The following is a 13,394-nucleotide window of genomic DNA, read 5'->3' on the forward strand; positions in this document are numbered from 1 at the left end:
GCCATGCAAGAAGAGGAAACATCAGGCTGCTGTATGGAATCAAGAAGAAAAACCTCATTTGAGTGTGAAGTATGGAGAAGTAATGGTATGGACTACAGACCACACAGCTGGAGTTATTTTTGCTGTAGTCCAGAAGATGCATGGAAGATGTGGTGTGGGAACACAGACAGCAAACCACTGGGGCAAAGTAATCAATTTATCTGCAGAAGCACTTCTTCACAGAGGGTTGTGGACTTGTGGAATGACATCAGGATGGGTGCTAAGGTGGACCCCCCAAAGATGCATTTCAAAAGGCATGGCAAAAGGGTGGGAGAGGACAAAGACTGAGGGACAGCAGAATATTGGATGCATTTAAAGGCCAGCTATCTCTTTATACCATCACATTACTATTTGTAATGTAACGTTACCTGCAGCAGCACTGATCTGAAGGACATAGATCATATGAAATTCACATATAATCTTTCCCAATCTATTTGATTAGTGGACTATGCAAAACAAAATGCAGTCGTTTATAAAATGTCAGGAAAGTAATGACATTGGTATTTAATTCTCTTGATTTTTCCCAACACAGACGGCAAGAACAATGGGACATACAGGCATCAAATGCTGCAGCATTTATTGGTTTTCTCAGCAGAGAACACATCCACCTTTGTATATGGCAAGGCTCCCACTACTAAATCCCTTTCTCCCCAACTTGGAATTCCGGATCTGACTCTATGTATAAGGTGGAGGCACAATGCCAGTCATAACCCCTAAACTGGCACCATGCATAGCTGACCATCGTCTCAAATTCACAAACTGCACCTTCCTTTTATGAATACTAATTTACATGAGTCAGAGTTTCTGTCATGCCACCGATAAAGCACAATCCTGCATAATTTTCTACATACAGAGTCTGTGATGCAACCAAATCTACAAATGGGAAGACAATCACACACATACAACACAACACAAATTATGAAACAGCACAGCTGAAAGAAAGACTCGGCGTCAACTCAGATTCAAAAACATTGTTAATCAGGATGAAGGAAAGACTTTATGTAAGAGTTTTTCATACTTATCTGGATAGCACTGTGTGTGTGTGTGTGTGTGTGTGTGTGTGTGTGTGTGTGTGTGTGTGTGTGTGTGTGTGTGTGCACGCAGTGGGGGGGGGGGCAGGACATCTGGCTGTAATGCCAGTGACCTGCCTCTGCCTCTTAACATTGGGTTCAAAAAGCCAGCTGCTGTAGGTGGACTGTGTGGTTTATGAAATGTTCTCCTTCCTTATGGGGAGAGTGTAAGTGGGTGCAATGCATATTCATTCTGTAGAAAATGACAGCTGAACAGATAAATGGGCCTAATATCAGTTACACCAGGAAGGTATCTTAATCTAAGATGTATCATTCCTGACATACTACAGAGAGCATGAAGAAGAATATAGGGTATAAATAAAAAGAGCCCCATATTCGCTGTTGCATGACAGCGCAGACCCCTGCTACTCAGCTCCCCCCCCCTTTACATGTAGGGTAATGACTGGTTATGAATAACATCAGGAGGAGAAGCAGCTATTGGTCATCAGTGGAACTCAGAAATTCTTTTATTTGCTGCTTCTAAAGATAAATTCACCTTTCTTACTTGACTTCCATATGTTACCATTACTTAAAACACAACTTGATGCAAGTAGTTACATAAGGTATATCCAAAATGAATATAACTATTTGGCACCACCTGAAAATTAAATTACAGTAAAGCTACAAAATGTTACTTTTTATCTGCATTTTTTCAGTAACAGAAAGTCATAAAATCAGTGTCTGTATAAATAGTACTTACAAAGTTTCAAGGTTGTCCAGCCCATCAAAACAGTGTTCTCCTATGTTTTTTATTTTATTGTTGTGGAGATGTCTGTAAGAAAAAAAAAACATGCAGATTAAAACTTACAGAAAAAGAGGAGTTAAGAAAGCACACGATCTTGCATTTAACAATCTGTTTGGAGATTTCATTGTCTTCTGACGATGTACATCATCTTTACATTCCATTACGCAGTGTTAAAAAAGAACAAAAGCAAATAATGGGGGAAAAGGCTTAGGGATAAACTTCTTAGTGAACAAATTTGGACAAAAGGCAATAAAAATTGGGACATATTTAATTACTATTCTTATAAGCACAGAAAGTTGCTAGAATAAAAGGACTGATGTTAGCATGCTTTTTCTGAAGGATATGAAGTATGAAACTCAAACACGTCATTATTTAGTGACTTCATTCCCCAGTGATTTGCCAGAAAACCACATATCTTATGAGAAACTGACCAAAAATAAGGGACAAAAATCTAGGCATTCTGTGAAAATCTGGAACGTCGAGAGGTATGGGGATAAGTGAAGTCAGTTTGCTGACTTGCATCAAGAGTTCAAAAGACAGAAATCATGTAACGTCCTCATTTAACACGGAAAAATTTCTGTTCCAGTTTTAAAAAGGAAACTTGCTGAGCTCAGGCACCACACTACTGTTTCATAAATACAGACAAACTTGTTAATGTGCTGGACAAATGAAAACAATGACAGACATCACATATACAGTACCAATGCCCTGCATTCTGTATGAACATTACAATCTAATTATTTTGCATCATATGACCCACTAAAATTACATCACTGTGCTGCAAATATCTCAAAGTACTACAGTCTCAATGGTACAAGAAGGTTAAAACCTCTCCTGGCCTTTGCACATTGGAAAATTCACAAAAATGACAAGATCTGCAAGGGATGAATTCCATTCAAGTAATCTCTTTGTTTACTTGACTTACATGACATGGTCTTCAGTCCCTACATTAATACTGTCTACTTAACCTGCAAGAAATAAGCACTGCAGTATAGCTGAATGTTAACATAAACCTGGATACATCACAAAAATGATTAAAAGATCAAAATGAACTGAAACGCAAAAAAAAATGCATTGAAACCACTTAATCATCACATAACTAGCCTGGGGAAAAAAACATCACCAAAGTGAAAAAGATTTAACATTCTTCACATTATATTAGTTTTTTCCCTTTTTTTCCCCTTAAAAGCAATCAATTTTTGCAAAGCCTACTTCTTCAGATGGAAACAAGTTTAAATTCTGGTTATAAATAGGCTAGCAAGATGATGAATTTTAAAAATATTTGTTCTGTAGTCTAAGATTTGAAATCCACATTTCCCAGCCTTTCCTCACTTCCTGTGTCTGACAGGGGCTGCTTTCTCTTGTGACACGTAGCAGGGGTGGCCAAGGTCTCAGCTCACATCAAATTCAAGTGGCAAGCTTGTTAAAATGGTAATTAAAGCAATATTTGCAAGATATCATGATCATTCTGCTTCAGACAATGCCTCCTTTTTTGCTACTCCCTGGGTATGTTGAAAATATTACTGTTAAACATACAAGTGCATCACACCACAAATTATTTCACCAGCCAACCTCTAGAACATAAATTTTTCTTCTGCAGAGCAAGGCCATATTCCTTACACTTTAGGCAATTACGGTGTGCTAGATGAGGCAAAGAACTGGCCAGGAAGTCCATGACATAGTAAAAGGTTCTGTACTACCTTTTCTTGACAAATATATTTAAAGTCAGTTGACATAGTTGGTTGACACAGTTCTCTCTCTGCTGGCTTTTTCTACATTCCTTAAACTTTCTAATATAAATGTATACATATGCACAACTCTGTAAATTATAGCTTCTATGTTTGCAAATCACATCTTAGTTCATTCAAATACTTTTTCAAAACATTTTTCACTTAATGATTTCAAACATTTTACACGTTTTCCTGGAAAAAAAGTGTTTTTACAAGACTTCGCTTTTACTGGTAAAGCATGTCAGCATTTTTCAGATGTTTTAACAGTAGATATGATCTATAAATATACTTACAGAACAACAAGGCTGGATAGGTTTGCAAACGCAAAATTCGGAATGTGTGTTATTCTGTTAAGTGCCAGTGTTAGTGCCTGAAGTGAAGGAAGATTGCTGAGCGGACGGATAGGGATATCAGACAAACTGTTATCATCCAGCCACAGATGCCGTAGTTGCGTAAGCCCTTCAAAACTGTCCTCGGGAATAATTGTAATATGATTGGCATCTAATCGTCTAAAGAAGAAAAAATTAATAGTTAGGAAAATAACATCTAACACTTACAGACTTGAAATACTATACTTTTATTAGCATGGTTTATACATTTCCTGCATCTCTCAGTTCTATTATTCACATTTGCTTTCCTTTTCCATACTTAGTTTTTAAATTTCCACACACACTCAAAACTGACGAAAGTGATTCATATAAGAATTCCCATGGATTTTGACTTATTCCACTCTGTGTAGTTACATATTATGTATGTATATATACTCTTTTAATGCTGTAGCACATAAGCACCCATATTCTTTATCTGGATGGTATACTGTGCATATACTAATGACAGTTACTTTCTACATTTAATTTTAATAAAAAGAAACAAAGAACAAAACACGCACAGTGGCTTCTTTTACACACACCTGGGTCATTTTTTGGACTTTGCTGAAAGTTTCCTGAAATACAAACATTTTCCAAAGTAACTAGATAAATATGAAGCAGTAAACTCTGCATAACACAATATAGTAGGTCACAGGACATTACCCTGCCACAAAGATTTTAAAAGAGGCTTTAGAATGCAAAGCGAGCAACTTGTATATTACAGAATGCAGGTGTTGAATATTCATTTCTTGCTACGGCTGGTTTTAAAAGAGTACTAACCGAAACAGAATAAGCATTTAGGCACACAACATTTCTTGTAACATTAAAGCAGCATACCCTAGTGCTAAAAGGCTTCAGGGAACAAGAAGCAATGTTTAACCTGCTCAAGTTAAATGTGCTCCCTTAGCTTGAAACCCTCTTCACGACAGCATGTTAAGGTATAGTTTTACAAAGAACTTGAACTGTGTTCCCAGCCAGAAGACAGACTCAGAAAAAAAAATATCTGCTGTACAGAGTCCTAATTTAAAGTAGTAAAACCTTGACCCATGATGGTGAATGCTGCATAAGGAGTTTCTCTTTTCTTAATGTAAAGTACTGTAGAAGCTGTTACTTGATGTGCTTACAGAACATGAAACTGTTACTCAGCCTCCTATTTAATGTAACCTAATATCAACAGAATACATTACATATATATATATATATATATATATATATATATATATATACACACACACACACACACACACACACACACATACACACTTTTTTTAGAATGATGTTTGATGACCTAACCTTTTGACCAAACCAAAACTTTAGTTCTGATGCCAAAATACATGGGTGGAAGAATGTGCAACAGGTGTGAGTGACATAGCTGGCCTGGCACTTCATGATTATATTGCAAACTTTACTCACTGGTAGAAACAAGCTGATTAAATTAATCAAGTTAATAATTAATATTCATAGAGCTTGATATGGGAGACTTACACAGTCTCCTTTAGCAATCTATGCTGCAGAACCATCTACCTTATCGGCAAGTAATTCCTAGTAATTTCATTAAAAACACCGCCTAACCTCACACATTTAAAATAAATCCCAGCTGTAGGGAAGCTATTTTCCTGGACTTCATCAGCCACATTACAAATGCGATAAAGGTAACAGACATGCTAACTCAGTTTAATGAGGATCTGAAAGAAAAAGAAATCACACGTGCAAAAATTATTTAAAGGGACTAAATGAGATGCATATGCAAGAGGGGAAAAATTCATAGTAGACTTCAGAAATAATTATTGAATTCGGCTTTGCGAGACAGAACCACGGACGGACAGACAGAGAGAGCCATAAAGCCAATTTCAATAAAAAGTATTCTAATAAAAAGAAAACATTTTTGTGGAAACTTACAAATGAGATACCTACACAAGATGGGGTATAAATTGCAAAACATGCCTGCTGGACAAGGTAAATGTCAATATTTCAGAAATAAAATGAAAACATTCTTGTGGAGACTTACTGAATGACAGTTTCAAAAGTCAGTGAAGCTGTAAATCATTGTATTTTGGAATTTTCACCCTTTATTTTATCCCATTTTCTCTATGATGTACAACCTGAAGCTTGTTTATTATAAGTTGGGGGTGCAAGACCATAGCACACAGGCCCCAATGGTAAGAATTTTTGCTTTTGTAGAAATGAGTATGAAAAATAAAAACCTGACACAATGAGCTTCATCTTTGACAACTTGTGACTTGACAAGTCAATACTAAACCCTACTTGGCAAGTGGAAAAAAACACATGCACACAAACACCTGTGCAAGCTTGGTGAAATCAGACACCTACTTCAGTAATTAAAGGTGTGTACGTATTAACTGCTTAATTAACTCTTTGGACAGATATCTGTGTAGTGCAAGATGTACATGAAGAGTTAGCTAGGAGAGGCTTAAAGCTAAACTTGCCTAAACTGACTAACCTACCTCTCAACTGTACAGGTTTTCGTAGAATGGACAGATTTTTGCCTCATATTTTTGGTCAGTCTTCATAAAATTGTGTTTTTTTGGCAAATTAGTTGGCAAATCATTAAAGAGTGAAGCTAATGACAGGCATTTGAGTTTCAGACTTCATATCCTTCAGAAAATTCATGTTAATGCAAAACTTGTTATTCTATCAACTTTCTAAGTTTGGAAGATCACTATTTAAAAATTGCCCCTATTTTGGGGCCTTTATTCCACTTTTATTTATGGCTCTGTCGAGATTTCTTATAAGGCTGACAGGTAAGAGCTGGCTAATCAGACATGGGGGAAGAGATTTTTTTTATATATATACACATATATATATATATATATATATATATATATATTTGTAGTAGAAAAGGTTCACACCTCTTTGGAGCACAAAGAAGTAAGCTTAATCAAGGTCACAAGAGTTTATGAAGTGGATCTTGGATTTAAACAGACTTTCGAGTATACAACATGCTGTCCAATAGTGGAATTATTTTACTGCCTCCAAAACAAACAGGAATGTTCTAATGCAATAATAATGATTTCAAAAGTTAGACAGTTTTTATAACCCAGACTGGTTGACTTATACAAAAGACACAATGTTTCATATTTTTTTACACAGTAAACCACCATTTACCTCAAACATGACAAATTAACAATATCTTATTCTGAAGTACACAATGGGTAGTTTTGTTTGCACCATTAATTTAACATGTTTAAGGTTAATTTGTGAATTCTGTTTAATAAATAAAATTTTCTGTCAAGCATCACTGAATAGCTGTGTAACTTTGAACTGTAATTCACAGTTCTCTACTGCAGGTGCAAGGGTTACGACTAGTGTTAACAGCACATCAAGTGATTGTCCTAGCCACGCAGTCATTATCTATTCACATATATGTATGAGGAACTATAGAATTCACACATTCTTTGCAACAGGGAGACCTACAAGTACAAGGAAGTTAAATGCAATAATAATAATTTTATACACAGTAGCTACAAGACAAGATACAAGAAACACTGAGCAGTGCACTAAACATCAGACTTCAAGAAGATATATATATATATACATATATATATATATATATATATATATATATATATACACACACACACACATATATATATATATATATATACAAACTGTGTACCACTCAGACTCTCGGTCACATAGTTCATTTACACAACTGTGAGAACCCTTTGTGAACTTCTACACAACACTTGCAGTTTACTTTGATTTTGATTCTTCAATGTTTACGTTTGTGAGAGGTTTGATGTTGGTGTGCTTCTGAGAAGCCCACTGCTACGGCTAGAACTAACGAGATGTTACTGCTTTAAACCACACATGGACTGGAATCAATGTGTCTACTGCTGGCAGGATTACCATAATACTCACAAAAAAAAAGAAATAATGAACTGAAAACTGAAATAAAATGTCATACGTTTGCAACAGTTTTGAAAGTCCTATTGAAATTCCTTTGACTGGCAGAATCAAAATTTCAACAGTACTGGCACATTTATTTCAGGGGGGGTGTGTGTGTGATGTTTTTGGATATCATAATGCATGGACTTGTTAACTACAATCAGCCTTGGGTTTGTATGCAGCAGCCCAGATAACATTCTAGAGAGGGGAAAAAAATAATCTTAAAAACATTTTGTCACATTTCATCCATGATTAATTCTAAATGCAGACTTGCATGTATTGGTACCCCCTCCAAAAATGTTCACATGGCTGTCTATATAGACATACAAACTTATATGCATGTAGATGGCAATGTGGTGCAGTGGTCAGCATTACTGTATTACACTAGTAATCCCCTGGTTCATTTCTTGGCTAGAGGCCCTTCTATGTTTAATTTGAAGGGTTTTCTGTTCACATGGGTTTGCTGGGGTCTCCAGTCTCCAATAAGTTACACATTTTGCTAGGTATACTGGCAATGCTAAACTGGCCACAAGTGCATGTACCACAAGATGCAATTTGTTTCCCATCAAGACTGGTTCTCATCTTGCCCTTGATATTTTCCAGGATAGGCTTTAGGCCTCTCTCTGACCCTGAACTGAACTGGATAAAGCATGTGTGTGCACATCTGCCTACAAAATTTCATAACATTTTATGCCAAATTAAGTATCCAAATTCAAATCAAAAGTTGCCACACAATTACTGGTTTTAATATTCTCTGAAAATACATTTCTTTATTCATCCACCCTCTCTGAGAATTCTGTTGCAAACTATCCCATGTTTACTTAAAGACCCTCTCAGATTCAACAAATCACTACCAGGATTCTTACTAAAGCCAAAACATTCAAACATATGTGTCCACCCATTTGTTGTTGCTTTATAGATAAAAATGAGTTCTCCTTCTAAGCCTTCAGAAAACAAACTAAGGTGGCATATGTCCATAACCTTTGAGTTTTCAATAAAACACCTTTACATTTTAAATTCTCAACAGCCAGACATACTTTCACGTTAAAGGTAGCCTCAATGTAATCAAACTAGTCAACAGACTCATAACAACATTAGGACTGCAAGATTTCAAATATCTTAAAATGCACTCATTTATTTTAATATCAGTTTTACACATCACTGTAGTACAGAAATCTAGACTTGGAACCTGTCTCACACCATATTTACTTATTTATATTTGCTTTCTGAGGTAGAAGACTGATCCATATGTGAACTGATTTCAGGCTTAACCCAATAGTATACAATCAAAGAAAGCAGTACAAACTTGACAAACTCCAAACATAATATTTACAACTGAAAATTAGGAGTAAGAAAATATATATGCAATACTAAATGCAATTTTCTGAAGCAGTTTCATAGTGTATGAGTGTGTATTAGACATTATTTGTGGTTTTAACAGCATTTCACTATAAAGGAAAAAGATTAGGCGTTGAAAACAACAAAGACCAGAGAAAAGAGACTGGAAAGGGTTTCTATATAGAGAATTAATGACAGTGACAGACTTCTGAAGAAAGTCACAGGAGGAGTGCTGTGGAGCAAGAAGTTAAGCAATGTGGTCTGCAGTCAAGCATCAGGACTGTACTTCTTGTGGAGATTTTTTTTTAATGAGATCTGAATTTAGTGTACAAGTCAAGTGTTAAGCACAGGGGATATTGATTCCTACAGATTAGGAATGAGGTTTTAGGGGTTTATAGTATTGGACGAGAGTGTGCTTCATCCCTGAAGTTGTAGAATGGTATCCTCAATATATGTTTGGCAGATAGGCTGGAGAAGATTCAACTTGTAAACATTTAAATAATTGGGAATCTAGCAAAATAGCCCTTTGTTAAACTGTAGCTATTCTGCCTTTTATGATGGTCTGGAAGTGATGTTCATAATGTGGGGAAAAAGGTACATACTTTGTTAGAAATGATCTGTGGAGCTTTACTGCTGACATAATAGAACTGCTTTATCTATTATAATAATTTTTGCAGACAAGAAATCAAATTATTTTTGCCTACGAAAGTAAATAGTTAAGTTTGCTTCTAGTTTTTTTCAGTCTATTACTGAAAGGTCAAGGACTGGTCTAGCGAGACTGGAAAGTATTTATTTGAATGAGGTAGTTAGTTTCAAAATGGCTCACTGTGAAGACTATCAAGTGGATGGGACTTCAGTGAGTTTCTGTCTGGTACCAAATAGTGTGGCATTGGTTTAACAAGCACTTAAAAGCAGTTTGCTGATGTTATCCCAAATGGTGTGTGTATTGAGGTCTTTTTGTAGCTAGCCTTGAATTATAGGGGGTAGGGTGGGGCTTAATCTATGGAAGATGTGGCTATTGGGAAGTTTTTTTTGGTGAAGATGAAGAACAGTAGATGGGCAAAAGTGGAACATTGTAGGACATCCTTAGAAAGGGGAAAACAGAGGAGCTGGGTAAGCCAGTGAGAAATTCTCACGAACAGGAGAAGGCAATGAAACTACTATCCAAATCTAACAAAAGATTTATTAAAAGCGAGTGACTGACCAGATGAAAAACTTTAATTAGACCTACAAAATACTGCATTAATGAGCTTCCCTTTCCATGTTAAGCAATGTATCTCCTGCTAGCTTCAACATATCCACAAGCCACACTGTTTCATGGTAAGAAGATTATACTGCTTAACGCATTCAGAAAGCTGGCTACAAATTATCTTTAATATCCTTCTTAGGTTTAGAAACAGAAATAGGGTGAAAGTGAGACGTACTGGATGGTTTAGGTAGTTATGGTAAAAAGTTTAACTAGAGCAGTCTCTCAAATATTAGACAAACTGTGTGTGATACTGTGGCTTTATGTAAGTGTAAAAGGTACAGTGATTAATTCTTTGCAACAGCAGACAAACCAGGGCAGTAAGTTATCTGAATCTGTGGATGCGTGCAATCAATGCTTTTTTTTGTTTGTTTGTTTTTGTGGACTGGAAGTGATTCTTTTGATTTGAGGTTTTTGAAGTAGAAAGTAGGGACAAACGAGGAAGAAGGAACAGGGTATGAGGGTAATGAAAAGCCTGATGAAAGCAGAGAGACAGATTACCAATCTCCTTTTGAAAAGCTGAAGTCGTGTTATAGCCATGTGTGAATGGAAGAGAGTTGTACGGTGTACTATTCTTAGACGGTTTTTGAATGAAGTCAACATACAGCGAGACCATAAACCATCTGGGAATACTTAGCAGAGATTGTTCTAACTAATGGTAGTGCCCTTTATACCTCTGTATGGCTTGCTTGGACAGTTTGCATAGAATGGTGAACTTGTTTTGAGTGCTTGGTTTGTATTTTGCTTCCATTTGTATCAAATCTCATCTCTGAGGTTAAGGAAGGCCTTCAACACTTTCATAAACATAGATGTATTCTTGATTACTAAAACACTTTGTCTGAAAGCACTAAGACGTCTGTGAGGGTTTCAGCAGCTTAGTTAGGCTCTTGGGACGAAAGGATCAGAGACCACTTGTATCAAGAGATTACGCATGCTGTACGACTGATGTTTTAAGTGGATTTGAGCCCAAAGATTAATTAGGAGTAGGGGAGGATTGTTTTATGTTATATTATTTATTTTAAAGGTAACACAACAGTGGTCAGTGATGGAGAGTGGAGGAATGGCAATGGGGGATATCTTAATGGGACTGTTAGCAATTAGAAGATCAAGCAAAGAGTGGTGACCTGAAATAAGTTAGGAGTTCATTAAGCGTATGAGCTAAATGAGACAAAGACCTACCAGGCTTCTCAGTCATTTGACAGTGGATCTCGGAAGGTTTAGGTTGAAGTCACCCAGAATTACAAAGGATTTGTACTTTGAGGTTATACACAGCATTCTATGTATGAGTGATTTGAATTTAGGAAAACAGGATGCAACACAGATATGCTACGGCTAGATGGATTGAGTTGTGTTTGTTGGAAGAATCCTTATTAAGAACTACTGAGGAAAAGATTGAGGTAAAATGGAATTTGAAAAATGTTTTTATATTAAGATGAGGGGTAAACAGAAGTAATGCTCTTCACCATGTTCTACTGCCTAGTCTATCATCAGAGTGTAGCTGTTATTTTGAAAAAGTAACAGACATTGAGGATATCTTTAAATCAGTACTTTGTCACAGCTTGTGGAAAGAGGCAGGTCATGAAAACAGCAGGTTGGTCTAACTTATTTTTGAAGATTCTTGCATTTAACAAACAGGAAAAAGCACTGATGCAAGTATTCTCTGAAACGTGGACTAAGTTCAGGCATTTATCTATTTTTAGATCTTTTTTTTTCTGTTAGGTTTATTGCTAGTCAAAACAGAAAATAAATTCTTCACTCTTTCAGGTTCTTACTTTCTAGTTTCCATAAGTGCTTTTCTTTTTTATTTTCCAGAGTATTACTGACTTTACAATGACTTAATGATATAACAGTACTCAGACCATCTGCTCAGACCATGACACCTTTCCATAAGGCCTCAGGTTTGGCTTCACTTCCCACCACAAGATAATTAGAGACTGTATTTGAGGGCAGACACCAAAAACTACCATGGCAAGTTCAGCACAGTATCACGCACAGACATTTGTCGAAAAGTTTTATCTGAATGTCCTAAATCCCCCATCTATTTCTGACTGATGCATGAGTTGTCACAGCAGGGTTTTCAGTGCTGGACCTGATGATGTGCTCATGCCTCCTTGCAAATGCCTGCCCAACTATAGCCTACCATACTGCTTGGCAAGCCAAGTTCATACCATGGTCCTTTTGCCTAAGGTCACATCTAATTTCTCCAAAATGGCAGCAGCACCTGTGGATCTTTTCATGACTCTCCCTCCTCAAGATGGGTGAAGCAGGCACTGAGCACTCTCTCCTACATCTGTGCAGTGGATCCTCCAGCACCCAAGATCCTAAATTCACCCAGGCAATCTGTGCTAAAGTCCGGGCTATGAATCTTCTATACTGCACAGTTGAAAAAATTATATCCTTCCTTACACTAATGGACAGATTATGATTTGAAGCCCACTGCTGTGCCCTTTATAATGAAATGTAGACTATTACTACCTTTAGAATTTATTTTATCAGTTTTATGTCCTCTGTAAAAATTGCATGCAGCAGTAAGTTGCCATAAATCATATGAAGATCACAAATATTAACAAATATAGGCCCAATTCAGATACAGCAGGAACATCTTATTTCATACTTACCTAGTCATAATTGTGCTCATTGTACTCAACAGTCTATTCTCCAACCAGATGACTTCAGATGGCATGTTAAAACTGTGCTGAAGGAAGACTATGAAGTATAAAAACAGAAATGAAGGTGACAAACAGCTAGAGAATAACTGACATGGAGGAAAGTAGAGTTTTGTAAGTAAACTTACTGTAGATGTTAGAATGCTCACTGCTGCAGCAGCCAGCTTTAAAACCTTCAGGGCACCTTCCACATGCCCAAACCATTAGTCAGCTCAAGCTGAGCCGACTAAAAAGGCAGGTTTGGGCACCAAGCCTTTCAGAGCTTTCAAGCTAGCAGCAAGAG

At 36.6% G+C, this 13,394-nt stretch overlaps 1 protein-coding gene across 1 annotated transcript in view; it reads right to left on the bottom strand.

Moving 5' to 3' along the window:
- The window catches only part of LGR4 (leucine rich repeat containing G protein-coupled receptor 4), a 1,155,492-nt gene that overhangs the window by 323,022 nt on the left and 819,076 nt on the right, over positions 1 to 13,394 (bottom strand). Inside the window, exons 5-6 of the mRNA XM_044059308.1 lie at positions 3,878 to 4,093; positions 1,810 to 1,881 (exon numbers count right to left, since the gene is read on the bottom strand). Coding sequence (XP_043915243.1) covers positions 1,810 to 1,881; positions 3,878 to 4,093 — 288 coding nt within the window. The remainder of the gene's footprint in view (positions 1 to 1,809; positions 1,882 to 3,877; positions 4,094 to 13,394) is intronic.

Source organism: Protopterus annectens, chromosome 17.part0 (assembly GCF_019279795.1).
Source record: "Protopterus annectens isolate FY-2018-M chromosome 17.part0, PAN1.0, whole genome shotgun sequence".
Lineage (NCBI taxonomy): Eukaryota > Metazoa > Chordata > Ceratodontiformes > Protopteridae > Protopterus > Protopterus annectens.